This window comes from Musca domestica, unplaced genomic scaffold (genome assembly GCF_030504385.1).
Source record: "Musca domestica strain aabys unplaced genomic scaffold, Musca_domestica.polishedcontigs.V.1.1 6, whole genome shotgun sequence".
Lineage (NCBI taxonomy): Eukaryota > Metazoa > Arthropoda > Insecta > Diptera > Muscidae > Musca > Musca domestica.
The window spans coordinates 2963223-2986862 of NW_026712363.1; the positions used below are offsets into that span (position 1 = coordinate 2963223).

The 23640-nt window shown below is 34.9% G+C and overlaps 1 protein-coding gene across 1 annotated transcript; it reads left to right on the top strand.

Annotated features, from left to right (window-relative positions):
- Positions 1 to 465: 465 nt before the first annotated feature.
- On the top strand, positions 466 to 4898 carry LOC131805681 (uncharacterized). The gene is made up of 7 exons (XM_059129201.1): positions 466 to 762; positions 3128 to 3212; positions 3284 to 3696; positions 3765 to 3901; positions 3984 to 4167; positions 4227 to 4368; positions 4434 to 4898. Exons 1-5 carry the CDS (start codon positions 751 to 753, stop codon positions 3994 to 3996), a joined length of 660 nt encoding a protein of 219 aa, XP_058985184.1. The 5' UTR covers positions 466 to 750; the 3' UTR covers positions 3997 to 4167; positions 4227 to 4368; positions 4434 to 4898.
- Positions 4899 to 23640: the final 18742 nt, after the last annotated feature.

Here is a 23640-nt window from a genome sequence, read left to right on the forward strand (position 1 = left end):
AGAAAAAAAAAAAAAACAACGCATGCATGCTCTCTGAAATAACTCCTCTCATGAATAATTCCTCGCCCCGCCGTTACGTTACCACCATTCAGAAATGCTAATGCTCGCCAGAAAAAGAATTCATCCCTACAACAATTAGCAACACAAGTTTATTCCCGTTTCTATGCAAAGAAAAAGAAACTCATCCCAACAACAATTAGCAACACACCTATTTTCCCGCTTGCCCTCTCAACAAAACAACCATGAGAAAAATGCAATGCATGAAATGATCTTTTTCTGACGAGCATTAGAATTTCTGAATGGTGGTGACGTACCGGCGGGGGCGAGGAATCATTCATGAGAGGAGTTATTTCAGAGAACATTTATGCGTTGGGATTTTTTTCTTTGCGAACGTTAGAATTTGTTTCTGGTGCTGATGTATCGGCGGGGCGAGGAGTTATTTCAGAGAGCATGCATGCGTTGTTTTGTTCTTTGCGAACGTTAGAATTTGTTTCTGGTGCTGATGTATCGGCGGGACGAGGAGTTATTTCAGGGAGGAAGCAAGGAGTTATTGCGTTGGTAGATGTTGTTGTTGTTTTTAATTCGTATATATTTCTTGTTGTTTGTTGAAATCTTACGGTGTTTGATTTGATGATGTTGTATTTTGGTAAATGCATTCAGTGTGCTTTAGACTTTCGTCCCGTTGAGTGTGCTAAAAAAGTGAATAGTGATTTTTAAAAAGTGAAAAAAAGTTCCTGTGAATGCGTAAAAATGGAAAATAATGTAAGTACAGTAAAATGCCCTTTCTGTGAGGAAATATTTCCAATATCGGACAGTCTTTTTACTCACATTAAAACCCATTACTGTCCGGCTGGAACAACTTTTATGTGTCATTTTAATGAGTGTTTTTTAACCTTTGGTTCAAAAGGGAGTTATAAAAGGCATGTTCTTAGACATGGACGCAGTAGTAAGAGGACAGAGTATTATAACACGGGAAACATTGTTGAACCTGAGTCCAACATCGTAGAGGTAAATGGGGAGGAAATTGAAATAGAAAGTATGAATGAGTGTATTAGCGGAAGCGAAAGGATTTACAAGGAAAACTTGGGTGAAATCCGCCGTTCAATTAGTTTATTTCTGATTCGGTTGCATTTCTTTAATCATATTTCTCGCTCAAACATAATTTCTATTCAAAAGTTAATTGATTAATTCTTATTAGATCCACTTATCAAGTTTATTGAACTTAGTCTTCAAAATGCCGGTGTAAGTAAAGATATAGTACCTGCAATGTTTGATGATGTTAAAGACATTTTTAAGGGAGTTAATTCAGAGCATAAACTCATTAAAGTGTCAAAAGATATGGGTTTGCTTGCAGAGGCAACATTTTTCAATATCGAAAATGATCCGAAATCAAAAGCCATGATAATGCCAATTTTCAATTTAAAAAAAAAATTTTGAAAAAAATAATTTCCTTGAAGATGTTTTAACACACAATAAACATACTGAAAATAAACAAGAAATTGAAAATTTTGCGCAGGGTGAGTTATGGAAGCAAAAAAAAAAAAAAAATGATGTACCCCAAAGAGACTCTAGTTCCATATTTTTTGTACCTGGACGATTTCGGAATTAACAATTCTCTAGGTTCGAAATCGACTAAAAATTCTGTTTGTAACTTCTATTACAGTTTCCCTTGCATTCCAAGTAAATCCTCAAACATTAATGAAGTATTTTTGGCTGCATCAGTGCTTGCAGCCGATATTAAAAAATACGGCAGTAGCTGTTATACTTTACTTGTACAAAAAATTTCATCACTAGAAACTGAGGGCATAGAAATAAATACAAAAAATGGGACAGTAAAAGTCCATTTCATACTAGGCTTAGTTTTAGGAGATAATTTAGGTTTAAACATTTCATTAGGTTTTCAAAAATCATTTTCGGCAAAAAAATTTTGCCGATTTTGTTTAATGAATAAAACAGAATCACAGAAGACAGGCGAAGAAAATCCTGCTGTAATGAGAAATAGGAGAAATTATGCTTTGTCATTTGAGAGAAATGAAATCTCAGAATCGGGTATATCAGCATACTGCAATTTAAATGTGGAATATCATTTCACGCCACAGAAAATTATTATGTAGACATCATGCATGACATTTTCGAGGGGATAGCCCACCTGATTTTATGCAAATCATTGATTTATTTCATAAAAACAATGCAATATGTGAGCATTGACGAAATTAATTTAAGGCTGGCATCATTCTCTTACTGTACAAATGATAAGGGCACAGAAAAGATAAAAATATCACTGAAGGAAATAGAAAGTGGTAAGTTGAAATTATCAGCAAGACAGATTATGTCATTTTGTTACTATTTCCCTATGTTAATTGGGGAGCATATACCCCAAAACGATGTTGTATATACATATGTTCTAAATTTCTTGAGATTGGTAAATGAACTTTTATGCTTTCATATAGACGAAAACCTTATATCAAATATAAATACAGATATAGAAATAGTTAATAAAGAATTTGTGACGTTATTTAAGTGCCCACTGACTCCTAAATTTCATATATTAACTCACTATCCTACCATTTTAAAAAAATCTGGACCTTTGCGAAACATCTGGAATTTTAGATATGAAGGAAAGCACAGAGAATTCAAAATTTACTCACATATAATTACATCTCGCAAAAATATTCCAAAATCGTTTTCTTTTAAGCATCAAATGAAATTTGCTAATTTTTTGCTAAATGACAAATTCACGGAAAATAGTGTTTTCAGAAAAAGGATTTTTGACAAAAATATTGAAAAAAACATATTACATAAATTGAAATACGACACATTTAATTTGTTTGCTGAAGCAGTAATATTGGGCTAAAAGTACGACAATTCGTCATTTGTGTGTACAATAAAAGGAGAAATATTCGCAATGGTTTGTATAATTGAAACCAGCAATGACGTTTTTGTGTACTGCAAAAAAACTCACACTGTCTACGACCCCCATTTTGGGGCGTTCCGATTTTTAGAATATATTGACAATTTCGTAATTTTACACGTAAATGACATAACGGGTCCCCCAACAAATATATTAACAACAGCTACTAACAGGGAATATATTAAACCTAAAGAATTTTATTATATTATTCCATAGAAGTTGAAAACGTCTACAGCCGATGACAACATTGAAAATTTATTAAAAATATGGAAGCTGGAACACTTACAGAACCACTTTATCGGTAGGTAACTCTAATTCTTAGTTATATTTCATTAACTAATTCTATTTATGTACTGTTTCTTTGCATTTCAGAACACCGTATTACTCATGAAGTGTTAAGTATATTGACACCACGGCAAATAGAAATATTATTTCAGGGATTGGCAGTAGGAGATATGGCGATATTTCAAAAGAATTTAACACAGTGGCAACTAGAATCCAACAATGCAGAAAAAACCCCTAAAACAAATACCACTTTGGAATTCACTGATTGTGGTTTAGTCAAAAAACCAGTTCCATCAGTAAAGGATATGCTGATGGATTCACAGAATGGGAGATTGCTTTTAAAGCATTATGCAAAGCATAATCTTTTTAACGAGCAACAGCGCAACTTACTTATCAACACACTTGCTAAGTATATTGAGTCTAAGGGATATCCTTGCTCACTTGCGGATAGTGATGAAATAGAAAATCAAATTTGTGTGCTATTTCCAACGGAGTCGAAGGTAAGTGCTGGATTTTTATGCCAAAATTATAGTCTTTCAAAATAAGCTTTAAATTTAATTTCATTTAGGATTATTACACTTCGGGAAAAAGGGGTAGATTGTATAATAAAATATACAATTTAAAACGATATACCAAAAGTCTAACGAAGGAGAATGAACCTATTTGTGGATCTGTAAATAAAACGACCGAAAGCAAAAAAATTTGGTAAATACAACTTTATTCATATACGAATATATAAATATTTATATATATTATTTATTTTTCAATATTTATCATTATTATTTAGTTCCAGAAGCTGAGTCAGATTTCGCTCTCCGTTGTATTCGAAACGAAAACACTACAGCTGACGAATTCGATATTTACTGGAGAAAATGTTCTCAGCTTAGATTTTCTCAAATTGAACATTCAGAGAGCACAAATGACTTTTGAAAAGTTGGCCGGAGTACAAAAAGCCTTCTGGAATTAGTTTGGTAAGTAAATTGTTTATTTCGATAAAAACTAATTTATGAATATTTTTTTTCTCCCAAAGATCGATATAGATTTTTCACTTAAATACCCTAAATCCTGTAATCTTATTTTAAAGTGGCCACTTTACGAGAGGAAAATCTGGCACTTAATATCATCTAAAATTTAATCCAAATTGGTAATAAATATCGATAAATACGACGAAGGTAAGGCGAGTTTTAATTTAATTCACAATACACGTATCTTTTAATTTTTTACCATTTCATTTCAGAATCAAAAATTTTCTTAATATTTTGGAATTTGCACCATATTTTTCCACCACAACAAAAGCAAATAACAGACAAAACTGGCGCAAAAATACCTGACTCACAAAATTCTTTTGCTCTTATTGCCGAAAACAACAAAGAAATGGATTTAAAAGTGGAACTGTTGAAACTGCGCAATACCAATATCCAGCCTCTACTGCTTGTTACGGGAGAACCGCAAAATGAACCGCAAAATAAACAAATATACATTTATTTCGATGGAATACGTTTTCCAATTTTAAAAGTTTTAACGGCTGTAGATTTGTTGTTTAAAATATTTTTTGTATTTAATTTAGAATTTCCCGACGAATCTAATATTTTTTACAACTTTATTCAAACCTTTTTCTATGAAATTAAATCTGACAAGAAATGTCCAAAAATCGCTATGATACAAAATGAAATTTTAAATTTAACGTAAAAACTAAAATGTAAATCACACCATTTGTAAGACTTGATTCGTTTTATATTCACTTATTAATTAATTATATATTTCAATGCAAAAATTAAAAGATCATTCCATTCCCTTTGTATATAAATATATATTCTTATTCTATGAATTATATAAAAATAAACCCAAAATTGTATGTTCATTAAATAAATTACTTCGTTGTTTTTTCTTGTTGTTGTCATACGAGACACATACATAACATATATACATAAATGTGTGTATGTATATATTTTTTGGGTTTGTATTTCACAAAAAACCAACAAAGGTTTTGCCTACATGAAAATTTCTTGTTCGAATTTTGCTTTCACATTTACCAAACCTGATTGTATATTTGCTAAATTTTTTATCAAATTAAAAAATTAAAATCGACAAGCATTTTTGTATATGTGAAAATACTTTTTTAAATTAAAAAATGAAAAAATTGATAACCATTTTGTTAATATGACAAATATTTTATCAATTGAAAAAAAAAATAAAATTCAACAACATTTTTAGTTAATATGAGAATTTCTTTATCGAAATATTTTCGAACGACTATTACAATTTTTTTATCGGCGATTGTAAATATGAATATTATTGTTATCGGCCAAAAATCAATAAAAATTTAATTGGATTTTGGAATTTTTTTATCAAATGGCTACAATTTTTTTTTCTGTGAAGTAATTTATAAGTGGATTCTAGGGTGACTTTGTTGAAGGCTCCCTCAATATCGAGGAAGGCAGCCAAGTTAAACAAGGACCCATTCATGTTCTTCTCTATGTACCCTACGACATCGTGTTGCGCTGTTTCAACAGATTTAGCTTTCATGTAGCCATGCTGAGCAGTGCTGATGACGGTCTTGGTAGAGATATGATCTCTATGTCAACAGGCCTTTCTAGTGTTTATATTAGGGAGGATGAGAGACTTATCGGTCTGTAGTCCTTGGAAAGTGCGTGACTCGGTTTCCCTGCTTTTGGGACGTAAGTAACTGTGACTTCCCTCCATGATTCCGGGATGTAGGATAGACACAGACAAGCTTTGAAAATCTCCCCCAGGATTGGGGACATTGCCACTGAGACATGCTGGATCATAGCAAGAATAATGGCGTCTGGCCCTGGGGATTTAAAAGGCTTAAATGTGTCTATAACCCACTTAATTTTGGATAAGCTTACAATTCTGTCGGCCAGATTTTGGTCCGTAACCGTATATACACTTGATCGGTTTTCCGATTGCTTACCGTGTCAGCACAGCCGGGGAAGTGGATGCTGGCTAGCAGATTGAGAGTCTCTAGTCCAGAGTGGTGCCATCAGTCCGTTTTATACTTCCTATGGATTTAGGATCCTTAGAAAGGACTTTACGGAATCTGGAGGCATCGTTGTTTTCTATTCTACCGACTCGGTGAAGCATACCCAAGATGTGCGCCTGGTCTTCTTAATTTCACTGTTGTACTGTCTTATAGGCATCCCAGTCCGTACGTAGTTTGGTCTTGTCGGCCCTATTGTACAGTTGTCTTCTATCCCTCCACCAAACTGGTTGGCATTTCTTGCTTGGGTGGGTTAGCGGACCGACTTTTTCATAGCAGTCAAGCAAGGCATTCGTTATCGCATTTGTGGAGTTTTCTATATCGAGGGTTGAAGTTAAGACCAAGATGTCGAAACAGTGAAGCCATGGTATGGGCAGATCCGCAAATTTATCCCAATTTGCCTTCTTGGGTTTCTACGAGGTTTCTGATGAATGCCCTCTACTGAGATTTTGAAAACTATTTTCCGGTGATCTGAAAATGAGCACTCAGAATAAACTTTCCAGTCTTGTATAAGAGATTAATCTTTTTTTGTGATGGTGAGGTCAATTACCTCTGCCCTGTATTTGATTTGAAATGTTGAATCATTGTCCCTATTACATAAATTTAAATTATATTTCAAGATAAAATCAAAAATGGAGTGGTGGGCGTTGGCACCACAGCCCATGATCAGATTCCCTTTGTCAACCAGATCTGTAAGCAGCTCCTCTTCTTCGTGGCCAAGTGGTTCTGGTCGCTCGTATGGTAGGTAGAGAGAAATGAATATGAGAACCCTCCCGGATTTAGTTTCTATTCTCGCCACCGTAGTATCTCCTCCACTGTAGTTGCTAAGGAAGATAAGATTTAAACTCTTTTTGGCAACAATCCTGACCTTATCACCATTGGAGACTGCGTAAGAGACTTACTGCTCACTCCCTAGTCCAGTTACCCTATTGTTGTACATATAGGGTTCCTGAACCAGGGCTATGTCTACTTCGGCTTTCGTGAGGGATAGGACGAGTTCGGCATGATGCTAAGTAGCTGCTGTTTCCTTCCTCCTAATGCAACGGCGTTAGCCGGAAACGGATTCAACCGGCGCCGAAATGCAGCTTGCCCCCACGAGCATGAAGGTACTCCTGGCCATTCTTATTAATAGATACCTTGATGACCAGGCCACCTCCCTCAGTGCTTGAACTGACAGGACGCCAGTTGTCTGTTCTGAGGTTGGGGTTTTGTTTGCGGAGTATTGTCAGGATGCGTGCCGGATCCACAGATGGTGGTTGCACCCAAGCTACGGCAGGGAATATCCTTTAAGGATACAGCCGCCAGGTCGCAGCCTTACCAAAGCTCGCGAAAGCCAGTGGTGACTAGGAATTCCTTTTCTTTCTTTTCGGATCTCCCTCACCCATAAAGACAAGTTCCCTCAGACGATCTTCGAGTAGCAGCCATCGACTCTCGCTGGTTTTACCTTCCGGTTTAGCCTTGTCGATGATTGCTACTCAAAGATTGTCTAGGTAGATCGTCTGGGAATACTTCCTCTTCCGTCCTGTTCGGCTTGCCGGTTGTGGCTTGAAATCTCCCTTGTGGTATTTTCCAGGCTTAGAGCTTGTAGGGGCTGGTAGGGTCGGTTTGGTCACATTCGACTTGTTGACTGACGGCACGGAAGTTGTAGGTTTCGGCTGAAAGGCCGGAGCCGTATATGCCTTCTTTGCCTCAGGATGTTGTTCCTCCGTAGACCGATCCCTCTTCAATCCTGAGCCTGAAGAGTTGTCAGCTTCCTTTGGAACTGCTGAGGCTGTCACGGGCCACCACCACCGTGAGTGGACGTGTCATACTTTATAAGAGTTATAATTATATATATATATATATATATGTATATATATATATATATATATATATATATATATATATATATATATATATATATATATATATATATATATATATATATATATATATATATATATATATATATATATAATTATGTATATATATATATATATATATATATATATATAATTATGTATATATATATATATATATATATATAATTATAACTCTTATAAAGTATGATGTAAGAGTCCCATTGTCTTCAAATTTTATACATCCTACTATTGTTACGAAGCCAAGATCTGGTAGTAAGACGGAATATATCGGTCCGCTCCTTATCATACCTCCCCAATAAAAGGGCGGAATTTTCAATATCCATTAAGCTCATAAAACGCAAAATTAACATCCGATTCCATTTAGACTTGGCACATCTGGATCTGTAATAAAGACGGTAGAGTTCGGACCATTCCTTGTGGTACATCCCCCACAAAGAGTAACAATTTTGAATAACCGAAACGTTTATAAAATCCGAAATAAGTATTAGGTTCTCTTCATATTTCACACATACAAACATTTTTGCTAACACATGATCCACTGCGAAGATGAGATATATCGGTCCTCTCCTTCTGATAACTCCCCCACAAAGATTAAAAATTGTGAATATCCATGAAGCTCATAAAAACCGAAATCAATATCAGACTCCATTCCAGACTTGGTATATCTCAAAATTACCATCAACACAAGATCTGCTTCAAAGATATCGGATCATTTCTCTTGCTACCTGCCTCACATAGGGTTCAAGATTTTGAAAAAGAAAACGCTCAAAGAAAACGAAATAATCATCCAACTCTCTTCAAATTTCACACATACAAACATTTATGCTAACACAAGATCTGTTGTGAATATGCTAAATATCTGAACCCCTTTTGGTACCTCACCCACAAAGGGTCACAATTTTCAATACTTTTTCACCAAACTTGGAGACAAATGGAACAAAACACTTTAACAGCACCTATGAAACGCATGCTGCTGAACTTCTCACCTTACACCAGCAGCTAAAAACTATTGAAATCGGACACCTTCCACAACTAATGAAATCGACGGTCATTCACCATCATACCGTCTAGCTCTTTGCTTTCCAATTGGAGTAACTATATACGTCACTGTCAAGTTTCGCCACAACAGAACTTCCAACAATAACGTCAACCCTACACCTATTCCCAGGCTGTCAGTCTCATCCTCATACGTCATTGGCCAGACAGTTTCTTCAGCGTTCCTCGTTCAACGTGGGGGAGAAGGTTGAAAAGAACATATTTTATATATATATTTTTACTTTTTTTATTATTATAATTTTATTCAATGTCAGCATATAACTGACCTATATATTTATTGTTCGCTTTATGCAGGCCAATAACCTCGATTAGTTTCACATTGCATTGGTTATTGGCTGAAGTAATTTATTGCTTACTTCACTTTAAATGCTATTTTTAATGACATCGAAATTGTAATGAAATATAAATAGCAAGCAAAAATAAATATTCTTGGTAGATTACAAGAAGTTGTAAACATACCAAAGCTACACAATTCAATCTATTCTATATCTATTCTATTTAGAAACAATGTTCTTTTTTATTACAAACGAACTCAATAATAAACAACATCTTTAAAAAATGAAATGGAGGCATGTCTGAAGCAATATCATTCCCAATTCCATAAAGTGGTGTAATAACTATTGTTACCATCAAAAAAATACACAAAAAACATTTAAAACCCATGCACTATTATGTGTTTTGAGGGCTATTTTTTACAATGTAAGTGAATATAGCTATTTGAAAATCAAGTACAATAAGTGGAAGTAATAAGATAGAAAATAAACATATAAAAAGAAAACAAAGAATATATACCTCTCATTCAAATATATCGAAAAACAGTTGATTCTTTCTCCAACTGCTACCGCAAAGCAAATCATATATATTGCAGCATTTATTTGTAACAGAAGGGTGACCACATGGACAATTAGAATGTATGCAAAATAAAAAATATAAATGATCATGATTGAACTTATATTACTTAAAAAATGTTAATATTTTTGTTTCTTCCATCCTTCACTGAAAGTACTTTCATGGAGTTGACAATGCTGCTTAAAAAGTGCAGCTGCAAGAGTAAACGAATAGCGCATGTACAAGAGAATGATATTTTCTCTGTAATGTCAATCTCAGAGGCTTGTTAAGTACAATCCCACACATATTCCTGTTAACATGGTGCATGTTAACAACATTCCAGCAGGAACATCTAGGAATAGACTATGTGCTGTATAGGCATATGTTGCCTATATATAACTCTATTGGTAAAAATGTATGTGTAAGGGTTGTACTTCACTCGGGACTTTAGAAAATATTGTTTTACTTTCGATTTTTTCATTTCGGTAAATGATATATTCGCTTTAAAACGAATCAAAAATGTCAAAATAATGGGGAGGAAATGCAGTTAGCACAACACAAGTGGCCAACATGTATCGGTTGTTTTATAAACCACGATAAGAGGAATTGTAGATACCTAAAAGCACAACGATATATTCGCAAGAAAATAGGACATATTGCATCAGTTTGTAGATCAAAACAAAAATCCCAACATTATATTCGAGAATTAGATGAGTCAGTATCCGATGGTAATAACAACAATGAATCAATGGAAGAAGAAATGGTGATAATTTCATGCGACGTCAACGGAAATGACGCGGGAGCTACGCGTTTTGTTGTTGGATTGGAATTCTACAAATCCTTAGGTAACCCAGCCCTTAAGCCATATACTGTAAGACTCTTTGGATATTTAAATACCCAGTTACCAGCATTAGATTCGTTGGAAGTTGATGTTCAAATTCAAAATAAGCGCAAACAGTTAGAACTTATTGTAGCGGATTCTGTGCAATGTTCGAATATATTTGGACTGAATTGGTAAGATGAATTTATGGCAACACAGATCCCCAAAGTGGAAGAAAATATAAATTTTAAATCAATTTGTAATGAGTTTAGCGAATTATTTACGAACGATCTTGGGTTATGCAAGACTATGAGAGGTCACATTTCGATAAAATCCGACGAAAGACCAAAACTTTATAAACCCAGGCCAATTTCCTATGCTTCAATAGAATCTTTCAAGGAAGAAGCAGAGCGTTTGATAGCACTGGGTTTATGGAAACCTATTAAATATAGCCATTTGTTATCGTTCCGAAGCCAAACAACAAGATTCGAGTTTGTGCAGACTTCAAAGTTATAATAAACCCACAAATGGATATTGAGCAATATCCTATTCCTCTTGCTCGAGACCTTTTTCAAAATTAAGAAACAGTAAATACTTTTCAAAGGCAAATTTATCGGATGCCTACATGCATAATAAAAATCACTATTGGTGGTTAATACACCGTTGGGTTTATTTCAAAATGAAAGATTGCCATTTGGCGTGGCTAATGCTCATGCTATTTTCCAGCGCCTGATCGAGCAAGTAATCACTGGTTTTCCAGGCTGCATTAATTATCTAGATGATATAATAATTACGAGAAGAACATTTTGAGAACTTAAGAGAAAGGTTTGTTTGTGCAACCGAAAGTTTAATATTTTGGACACGTGATTAATGTATCTGTCATTTACTCCTCGGAGACAGATACAGAATGCAAGCAAGAATGCTTCGAACTGCAACCTTTTATGGAAAATGTTAATTACTATTGCAGTTTCATTAAGAATTATTCTACTTTTTGTGGTCCACTTAATGTACTTTGTAAAGAAAACGCGCCAATTGTTTGGGAACGTCAACAAGAAGATGCATTTCAATAATTAAAACGGCAACGGGTAAATATACTTCATTTAGTACATTTCGATGAAAATTTACCTATAGTGCTAGCATCAGATGCATCATCATACGGTGTTGGTGCGGTGATTTCACATAAATTCCCCGATAGATCAAAGCGTCCTAAAGCTTACGCATCTAAAACTTTATCAGATAATTAAAAAATTGGCCTGAAAATTCACAGATTCGTCAACGGCTCAATCTTACACAATTTAAAGGCTAATTAATAATTAATAAATCCAAAATTATTTAAATTAAAAATTTTAAATTTGTTTCATGAATGACATTGGGGAGTGGTAAGCAAATAAGTGTTCGTTTGTCGCTCCTGCATCAGTTGTAGCCCTGATCCACCAAAAGAGTTTTATCCTTGGCCCTTGCACCTTGCACCTTGGCAGAGAATACCTTTAGACTTTGGTGGACTATCAAACAATGCAGTATGGTTGATTTCTTAGTCCATGTTGCCATTACCCTTATGTGTGTGAGATGAAAACATACACTTAATTCGCAAAGTTAATTTTCAATTGATGGTTTGCATGAAACTATCATTACAGACAATGGAACAAAATTCACAACCGAAGAACTCAAAAATTTTTGTGAAGCCAATGGAATTCAACATTTAACAATATCGCCTTTTCGTCCAATAACAATATCGCCTTTTCGTTTCAATGGTCAAACTGAAAGATTTGTCAGAACATACAAAACGTTGTTGAAGAAACAATAGGTTGGGGGCAGTAACTTATAAAGTTCACTTTTAGCGTATCCTACTACCTATCGAAAAACTCCAAATAAATTTGGCAAATCGTCAGCTGAAATAATTCATGGCCGTCAATTTCAAATTTTGTTATCTCTTTTTAACCCTTCGGCAATTTCAGAAGATAATGAATCGGATTACTGTTTAACTGTCAAATATTTTGGAATTAATCATAAAGTATATTTCAAGAATTTTTGAGTGGGAGAAAGTGTGTTGCATGGTACTATTTTTAAACACCCAGTAAATATTATGTACCTTATGAAATTTGAAAACATGTTAATTAAAACGCAAAAAAACTAGTTAGAATTGCAACAGGATATTAGAAATTAGTGAGCGTATATAAATCTGTTCGTATGTCGTTAGATAATTGTACAGTTCCAAATGCAGAACGAATATTTTTTCAAATCATCCCACATCTTAAAACGACGTAACGAATTATTTGGTACCAAATTTAGTTCCGAATACAAGTATTACAAAAAATCTGTGGGAGCACCGCGCGAGTTTAGCTCAAATCAGTCATCAAGATTCTAATAAATTTCCAAGTAAGATTTTGTGCGAAGTTATTTTGAATTGTGCTATTTGGAATACTCTTCATGAAAGCTAATCTATCTCGCTTTAATAGATCAACCTCTCCCACAAAGCTAATTCCGTTGTCAGAAAATATACAAGATGGACAACCTCGCCGACTTTTAAACCTAAAAAAAGCGGCAAGAAAGACATATGTCGACAAATATGTTCTAAATGTATACATAAATAAATATGTTCTAAATTATAGCCTTAGTGGCGAAACAGACAAAAAGGCAAACGTAGCCTTTTGTAATAAAGCAGGTTCTTCCAGAGTAACTTTTAATGTTGAAGGGTCCTACAAAATCTACCCCTGCGTTTGTGAAGGGTCGAGAAAGAAAACTACGTTCGGGTGGTAGCGAAGCCATTATTTGGGTTTATGTTTGTTTTTTTTATGAATTAAGCAAATTCGACATTTACGTATGGTTTGTTTGACTAGCGACCTGAGTCCAATTATCCAGAATTCAGACCTTAATGCTCGGGTCATTAATTGATTACCAACGTGTAAGGTAATCTTATGAGTAAATACGGCTAACAAGTTGCTTAGTTTTGCGCCATGTGGTAGTATTATTGGATGATATTCGCTATATGTAAGGGCTGGCGATTGTACCAATCTGTAATTTGTTCTAATAATACCCTTTGAGTCTAGAAACAGATTGAGTGCTAACAGTGGACTTGAAGGAGAAATTTGAGCTCTTTTCAATAGTGAATTATATTCGTCGGCATAAACGAATTTTTATGTGCGAATTATGCAAGATCGTTTTCAATTTTGGATTTCATCTGCTGTAAGGTATTTTGATGAGATGCGAAGATGTTGCCCATTTGCTCCAGTATTTTTCCAGAGTCTTAGACCATATGTATATGATCGACTAACTTTAGCTAAGGAGCAGAAAGGTTAAAGGTTCATCTCTTTCCGCGAAAAGTGTCATGACTTTTGCCGTTTTGGCTTTCAAATTTGTGTCATTTGGGATATCATATGATGGCCAACGGTCTTTCGGCATTCTGAGCCATTGAGGTCCCTGCCACCAGAGATCACCAATCTTTAGCTCTGTAGGCGAATATCCACGGCTCGCAATATCACCTGGATTAGTTTCCGAATCAACATGTCTCAAATTTTCTTGTCCAACATTATCCAACAAATGTGCTCCAATGACAGCGAGTCTTTTTTAGCCATACTAAGACGATGGTAGAGTGTGTCCAAAACTGTGTCGAATATTTTGATATTTGTGGGCTATTTACAATGGATTTTGGCAATTTTTATAATAATACTGCCCGGCATAACTCAAGTCTGGGTATTGATAGTTTTTTAATAGGAGCGACACAAGACTTTGCTGCAAATAAGTATATATGTGTTTCATGGTCAGTATTTTCCACCCTAAGGTATAGAGTGGCTCCATACGCGCTTTCCGTCACAAAATCCATAAATCTCTACAGAACCATCTAGCGTGTATTGAATCCATCGAGGAGCTTTGAGATACTCAATATCTTTGCTATTTTTAACAAAATTGTTCCAGTTTATCTGAGTTATTGGCTTTAATTGATCATTCCAGTCAATTTTGTCTAGCCAGATTTGTTGCATTATTAGCTTAGCTACGACGACCACTGGTGCCAGCCATCCACATGGGTCAAATAGCTTGGCTATCGTTGATAAAACTTCTCGTTTTGAAGATACATTTTTATTTTTCATTGAAGGTGTTGTGAATGAAAAATAATCGCATGAGATATTCCATCGAGTTCCAAGGATCTTAGAAGCAGCATCTTCTGAAATGTCTAGCCAATTGGGTTCTCAGGTGTTTTCATAAGTTTTTTCTCCATTCTGTACAATTAGCTAGGGCGATTTTTCGGGAATTCCCCAATTCTTCGCATTTTTTTGAATGGAAGGGTCGCCACATATCTTCCATTTTTCAGTGTAGTTTTGTTCCCAAAATTGGTCTTCTTCTGACTGTAAAACTTTTTTTAAGTGTCTCTTTCACCTCCTAAAAACGTGTAAATACTTTCTCTATTGAAGTCGTATTTAGGAGTGATATTTGTTTTCGTTGAAAGGTGCTTCCCGGTATGGGTCCTCCAACTATCCATCCAAATTTTGTTTTATGTGTTAAAATTGATCCAAATGTTTTCATCGGGGTTCCAATTGTTTCGCTGAAGTCTCAGAAACAAATTGACTTAAGTCTGTGGCATAAACTAAGTTGTTCCGTGTTGGTAACTTTAAAAGGTTTTTTTATCATCTTTTCAGAAATAAATGTAGATTGTGATCCAGAGTATATTAGAGCTTGGGAATCGTAAAGTTGTCATTTGGTTTCAATTTGTACTATTGCTATGAAAAGTAGCGTTCCTCCAGATTGTCGCTCACTAATTTTCTTATCTTGGAGGGTCAATTTTTCAGTTTATTTTATTGAGGTAATATTATATTAATAGGTCTTTCTTCAAAGTTGTTTGTATTATTTGAAACATTTGGTTGAAATGTTTTCAAAAATCTAGGCGTGCTAGTTGCTAGTTGTTTTCTGTTGAGCAAATTTTGATGTAGGGGGCTTTATATTTCCAGCTGATTCCAAAGTTTTGAATTTGTTTGTTAAGAAAGCGTCAAAAGCGTTATAATCGCTCAATGAGTTCTCGAATTCTTCTAAAAATCCTCTAGGTAATTTTGTTGAACAAATGTATATTAAAATCGGATCCCATCCTTTAACATCGACATCAAGAATCCCCCGTGTCTGAATGCAGCTATTTACCGGGCCTTATAGTTTTTGAATAGTGTGACTTGATTCTGTAGAAACTCCAGGTAGATTAAAAAGTGTTTTTATTTCTTCATTAATTTGCATTATTTTATTCTCGTAACGATCCGTGAGATTTTTCCTTGCAAATTTAAATCCATCATTTGTTACTGGGACATGCGAAATAATTTTCCTAGCTTCCCCTGTTGTTTTTGAGTTAAATGGAATAATTTTTCGACACAGCTTAAATTTGAGTTTTTCCTTCCAAACAACTATGAATTTGTCCATGTGTTGAACATAGCGCCTTTTTTATGATCGCATGGTATCCATATATAGCTTCTTCAGTTTATCTTTATCGATAGGCTTTCCTATGTATGCTCTTTTGACCTCCATAGACCAACTCCATCCTTGTTGTTTCCAATGTGTGTACCTTGTCATCAGGTTTGATTATTGAAACTAGTAAAAAAATATTAAGTTCGGCCGGGCCGATTTTTTAATAACCTCCACTTTAGGGTAATGGAAACATTAGAACCAATTATGACCCACAAATACCAATTCGTGGGAAAATGTAGCAAAAATCATCAAAATACTGAATATCAGGAGGTACCGCTATATAGGGCTATACAAAAATGTGGACCTATACACACAATGTTTCGCCAGCGGAGCTAGAACCTATTATGACCAACTAATTCCAATTTTTAGGCAAATCTGTGAAAAACGTTACAAAAACCATCAAAATACTGAATATCGGGAGATACCGTTATATGGGGGGTATACCAAAACGTGGACCTATACATACAATGTTTCGCCACCGGAGCTAGAACCCATTATGACCAACAAATACCAATTTCTAGACAAATCCATGAAAAAATGCGGCAATAATCATCAAAATACCTAATATCGGGAGGTTATATGGGGGCTATACCAAAACGTGGACCTATACATGCAATGTTTCGCCACCGCAGCTAGAACCCACTATGACCAACAAATACTAATTTTTAGACAAATCCATGAAAAATGCGGCAAATATCATCAAAATACCGAATATCGGGAGGTACCGTTATATGGGGACTATACCAAAACGTGCACCGATATATGTCGTTTTCAATACCAACCATCCTAGACATAATATAAATTATTCTGCTAAAGTTTGACGCTCTACGTCAAATAATGTGGCCTGTATCGTGATTTCAATGGACAAACAGACAGACCGACATCGTTAAATCGACTTAGAATTTTATGCTGATTATGAATATATATACATTATGGGGTCTACGACGAATATTTAGACATGTTACAAATGGAATGACAAAGTTAATATAGCCTCCTTTCCAAGGTGGAGGGTATAAAAATTGAAATATAATCCAGAAGATCGTTGACGCAATTTGTAAATTTATCGCTTGAAATTTTATCCATTTTGAAAGCTGAGCGTTAACCTTTACGAAATTTTGTTGCGTTACAAAAAAGAAAATTTGCCCAATGATTAAGATTTAAACTTTTATCCAAATTTTTATTTTTTAAATGAGGATATGTTTCTTTCTCCAATTGTTGTCGACGAGAACGATCTTATTTTGTTGGTTTGAGTCAAATTATATTTTGCTTCGTTTCAAAAAGTTCCAAATATTTAAAAAATGAGCAAAAAAGGAAAAGTCCACTTACAGAGAGTTTAATTTTTACAAATCGAGAAATAATTCAAAAGAGTGTACACGAAAATTGCAAAAGCAGAAATTACGGGAGATGTATTGCTGCGAAGAACGATTTTTTTCTTCAAAAACACTATAGTTTACATTGATAGTCAAAGAGAAGTTTAGTAGGTTCAAAATGAAATCAACTAATTATAACTAATTAAAATCTATGTTTTTATAGTATTATTTCTTAAATATTCAGCTTCCATATAACGCAAGTGTAGGTGCAGAAAGATTAAAAAATGTTTTTCAAGGTCTTTTCTCTAAAAAACGCCAATTAGATTCCTTTTTATAACCTCCTCCACAATAAAGTATATACAATCATGATCAAAGTTGATTTAATGATGTCCACTTGTCTGTCTATTGAAATCACGATATTGAGATGAAATTTGATGTAGAGCTTTGTAATTTGGCAAAACATTGTATTGTGTCTAGGATGTTTGGTATAGAAAATGATACCAGGATTTTTGAATAAGGCATTGCATTGTATACGCGATAGAGCGAACCATTCAATAGCCCACATAGAAAGACTGATATATCTCCATAATCCATAAAACTGCGAAGCGGGAATCCTTTATTAGTTAAGATTAATAGTATGTATACTATAACTATACTATAAATTTCGCATTTCAGTCCTGCCCATACCTAAAGGCCAATAAAAGTCAAAATTTGTTTAAATTTCTCTTTTTAGCGTTAAGCATTTAGAATTTAATAATAAGGAAATATTTTATATCAAATCAATAAAGAAGCATTTGTTATTACAATAATTGAATATTTAGGAAATAATATAAATATGTATATTAATAATGAATAAAAATTCCTCTTTAACTATATATTGTTATAATTAGTTGATTTAATATTAAACCTGAAAATAAAAATGTTTTGTTATTTTTCCTTCTACAAATCTAAAAGTTTCTTTTGATTTTCAAAAAGTTTCTTTTTGGTTGCAAAAGGTTTCATTTCGGTTGCAAAGGATTTCATTTCCGCAGCAAAAGATTTCATTTCCGCAAAAAGTTTCATTTCAATTTCAAAAGGTTTCATTTAATCTGAAAATGCTATATTTCTACAGAAATATTTCAAACAAATATCTTGGGTCAAAATCCAAATATTTGAGAAAAAATTTTCAAAAGAATTTGATTTGGGTCAAGGTCCAAATATTTCAGCAAAAAGTTTCAAAAAGTTATTATATCCAAGCAAAATATTTCAAAAGAAAATAAAGACAAAATCCAAATAATTTTTAGCAAAGGAAGGTGGAAAAAAAGTGTCAAGAAAAAAAATTTTTCACAAAATTCAAAAAAATTACCAGCAAAATATTCCTGCGAAAGAAGCAAAAAATTAATTTTGGGTCCCAGAAAAAATGTTTAAACTCCTTAGAGCGATAGATTTTATGCTAAATGGGAAAAAGGTAAAATTAAGAATAAAAAATAAAAAATTGTAGATAATGGGATCGATTTTATGTCTGTCCACCAGACTCCGATATTAAATTTGTTCTCCAAAATTTCAAATAAATTTGTGGGTTAAGTTTCAAATGTATGTCTGTCCACCAGCCGCTTGCTTGTTTGCCGATTTTGTTTTCCAAGAATTGAAATAAATTTGTAGGTTTTGTATCACGTGTATGTCTGCGCACCAGACGCTTGCTTGTTTTCCAAGCACATTTTTCTCAAAAATTTATAAAAAAAAATTATTTTTGTTATTTTTGTCTGTCCACCAGACGCAATTTTTTTAACGGTTGTCATTTACTTTTTTATGTTTTCGAAAGACGCCAAATATTTGCAAAAAATATGGCGATTATATATGGCAATTGGCTCTTTGTTTTTCAAAAAATTGTACATTGAAATTTAGCAGTATGACGTTAATATGTTTCCTCGGTGACGCTATTTTTTGTTATTGTACTGTTGTTCAGCTACGTGTGTCCGTCCTTTCTGCCTGCTGCTTCCACAATTTTCCGGGTTGTTGTTGTTTGTGTCACTCTGTTTCTGTATAAAAAAATTTAATGTCGCCCTTTTTTGTAGAAAACTATTTTTAAATTGTAATTTTTTAAATTTTGGATTTTTTAAAATTGAACAAGTAAAAAAGCTGTAAGTTCGGCCGGGCCCTCAACCATTTGGTACAAATTTAACAATTGTCAAAAAAAAAAAATTAAATCCGGTAAAATTTCTGTTAAAATCTTAAAAATACCATATATTAGGGTCTATACGACGACGTGGATCTGCATTGGCAGTTTTTGTCACAAGCTATTACAACATTCAAATGCGAAACTTGAAAAAAAAAACCTGTTAATAATGTAGCTAATATCATCAAAATACCGAATAAAGGGAGATACCATGGGGGTTATAAAACGTGGAACTGCACAGAAAATTTTCTGTCTTATGCTGTAGTATCCACTATGAACATCAAATACCAAATTTGAAAGAATTCCGCTAAATAGCGTCGCTAAAATCATAAAAAACCGAATATCGGCAGGTACCGTTATATAGGGGCTATACGAAGACGTGGACCTACATGGCCTATTTTCTGTCTCATGCACTCCACTACGAACATCAAATACAAAATAGTTCGAAATTGCACTAAATGTGCTCTTGCCCAAAGGAAGCGACAAGCGCAACTTATGGCTGTCCTTCCTCCCGAGAGAACTACATTTGCTCTCCCGTTTTCCGCCTCTGGAGTCGATTTTGCTGAGCCAGTTGAAATTAAGAATTTCAGTGGAAGCGGTTTTCGTATTTCGAAAGGCTATATATGTTTGTTCGTCTGCTTCGTCACTAAGGCGATTCATTTGGAGCTCGTAAGCGATCTCTCCACACTGGCTTTCATTGCTGCTCTGTCTCGGTTTGTCGCCCGGTGTGGCTGCCCCCGTCGCATCCACTCTGACAACGGTAAGAACTTCGTTGGGGCTGATCGTGTGCTTCGATCTAATTTTATGCAAATCGTCGCAGAGGTAAAGGACGATTCTCTTACTCGATATGAGTTTCAGAAATTAGAATGGCATTTTATACCCGCCGCGGCTCCGATCATGGGATCACAAGCTGCAAAGACAAATTGAAGAAAATTAGCGGACAAATTAGACACATTTTTGAGGAACTTTCAACCATTCTTGCCCATATAGAATCCTGTCTGAATTCTAGACATCTTACCCATTTGTCGAACAGCGTGGACGACCTTGCTACGCTTACTCCAGGGCATTTTCTCATTGGAGGACCGTTGTTGTATGCAGCCGAACCTGAAGAGGTCGGAAATAAAGCATCTTTACTAAACCGTCGGCGACGGGCGAAATTGATTTCCCAGGAGTTCTGCAAACGATGGAAGTCTGAGTATTTACAAGAACTCCACAAGCGCATTATGTGAAAAATGACACTAAATGACGTACGAATCGATGATATTGTTGTGCTACAGTCTGACTCACTTGCTCCAAACGAGTGGCGCCTGGGTGCCTGGGTCGCGTGGTAAAATTACACTTTGGACAGGACCATAGGGTTGGAGTGGTAAAAACCCTGAACGGCGTGATAACGCGTCCAGTACATAAATTAGTACTCCTTCCTCATCCCGAATAAACTTTGCTTACACTTAATTATGTCTTACTCTATGAAAATATGTCTACCCATCATTGAACCAGGCTTGCCTTACGCTCAAAATACAATTTTTAGAATAACCTTTTTTGGCAACGTTGCTCGCAAAATATAATGTCCTCACCTTTCATAAGCACCATCTTGTTCTGAAGATACCTATTCGTTGTTACTTCATGAATATTATAACTTGTCAAGCTGGTTCCTATTTTATTTATTATTTATTTAGTTTTATTATATCCTCCACCACATCCTTAAATATTCGTCGTAGACCCCATAAAGTATATATATTCATAATCAGCATAAAATTCTAAGTCGATTAAACGATGTCCGTCTGTCTGTCTGTTCGTCTGTCTGTTGAAATCACGATACAGCCCACATTATTTGACGTAGAGCGCCAAAATTTAGCAGAGCAATTTGTATTGTTGGATGGTTGGTATTGAAAATGAGATATATCGGTCCACGTTTTGGTATATTTCCCATATAACGGTACCTCCCGATATTCGGTATTATGATAATTTTTGCTACATTTTTTTCACGGATTTGTCTGAAAAATTGTCTTTGTAGGTCATAATGGGTTCCAGCTCCGGTGGCGAAACATAGCATGTATAGGTCCACGATTTGGTATAGCCTCTATATAACAGTACCTAATGGTTTTTGCCACATTTCTTCGCGGATTTGTCTAGAAATTGGTATTTGGTGGTCTTAATGGGTTCTAGCTCTTTTGGCGAAACACTGTATGTATAGGTCCACGTTTTTGTATAGCTAGGGCAGGATTTAGAGGAGAGAAAGAAAACAATGCTTTAATGGCATTATTGCCTTCTCTCCACTACATATGTTCCCACATTTATCATTTTTAATAACTCCCTTTTCTCCTTTGTTTTGATTTGATTTGGCAATCACTCGCCCTCTCTTGCTCTCAATACCAGTAAAACCGGTATTTGAAGAAGAAGAACAGTGATTGCGAAAACGGTTGATCTATGCATTTAGAAAAATGCAATTGTTAGTTCTAGTTTTTTGTATCAACCTATTGGAAGGTTTTTCTTTTTGTTGAAAAATAAAAATTGAAGAATTACCTCAAAAGAGAAAAGAAGTTGTTTTAATATATAACAGTGTGGCAGAATACGAAAAATCAAAGAATTGCACCAGACAGTGTGGCAAAATCAAATTGAACATTAAAGCACAAGTTGGTGCTCTTTCCCGAGGAAGACCAATCAAGAAAACCATTCGGCATCTGATACCATAGCCGTTGGAGCAAGTGACGATTTCTACATCGAATAAGAAGGGACCCTTGTGGGATTTTTGCATAATTGTGTACTGTGTGTCGCTTAGGGAAGCCGGTTTCTTCCAGCAGCTCGTGGGGTGTTTGGAGCTTTGTCTGACATTCTATAAATCTGTGCGCTTAGTCAAGATCCGAGCAAGATTGGCAAGACAACGATCTACCCATTCATTTAGTAGTTTTAATAGTTCATCTAGTTGTGCAGTTAGCTTTTCAACCAGTTCTACGGTTTCGGATATCATATAACAATTCGGATATCATATAACAATATAAAACAATTTATGGGAAATCATAAATTCAACATTCATCTCAGGATTCTGGATGAGAGACATATATTTAGATATAGCAAGTTGTTAAGAATCGCTGAGTTGTTTCGCAAGTTATGACAGATAAAAGTATGGAAAATTGTGACCCTTTGTGGGTGAGGTACCAAAAGGGGTTCAGATATTTAGCATATTCACAACAGATCTTGTGTTAGCATAAATGTTTGTGTGTGTGAAATTTGAAGAGAGTTGGATGATTATTTCGTTTTCTTTGAGCGTTTTCTTTTTCAAAATCTTGAACCCTATATGAGGCAGGTAGCAAGAGAAATGATCCGATCTCTTTAAAGCAGATCTTGTGTTGATGGTAATTTTGAGATATACCAAGTCTGGAATGAAGTCTGATATTGATTTCGGTTTTTATGAGCTTCATGGATATTCAACATTTTTAATCTTTGTGGGGGAGTTATCAGAAGGAGAGGACCGATATATCTCATCTTCACAGTAGATCATGTGTTAGCAAAAATGTTTGTATGTGTGAAATATGAATGCGATTTTTCCTACATGGAATCCAATATTCCAATCTCAAAGTACGCAACGTAAATTGAATATTACCGTGTACAAATCTGAGGTGAGTATATTCGACGAATGTGAGAGTCAAACTACTACGATAGGGGAGGATTATCGGGATTAGCGTGGTTGAATGTGCCAATCTACCATTCAGCCGCATGACGCCGCTATCATCCACGAAAGGATTAAGGGGAAGTAAGCAACTCCTACTATCTAACGGCTTTTAGTCCAACAAATTCTTATACTCGTTAGAGAAATGCATTTTTTAAACGATTACTACTAGTCTTGTGCGAGCGCCACTTATTTCCGGTGAAGAAAGTTGCTTGCAGGGATAACAAAAATGTTTCTATACCGGGGATGTGTTTGGCGAAGAAATCTAGCAACGTGACAGTGACTCGAAATGCTTTACGTAAACAC

Bases quoted from the DNA above. Each gene is read 5' to 3' on its own strand.
- LOC131805681 (XM_059129201.1), top strand. The intron at 3,213-3,283 runs GTAGGTAACTCT...TTTGCATTTCAG, and splicing joins CTTACAGAACCACTTTATCG to AACACCGTATTACTCATGAA. The intron at 3,697-3,764 runs GTAAGTGCTGGA...AATTTCATTTAG, and splicing joins TATTTCCAACGGAGTCGAAG to GATTATTACACTTCGGGAAA.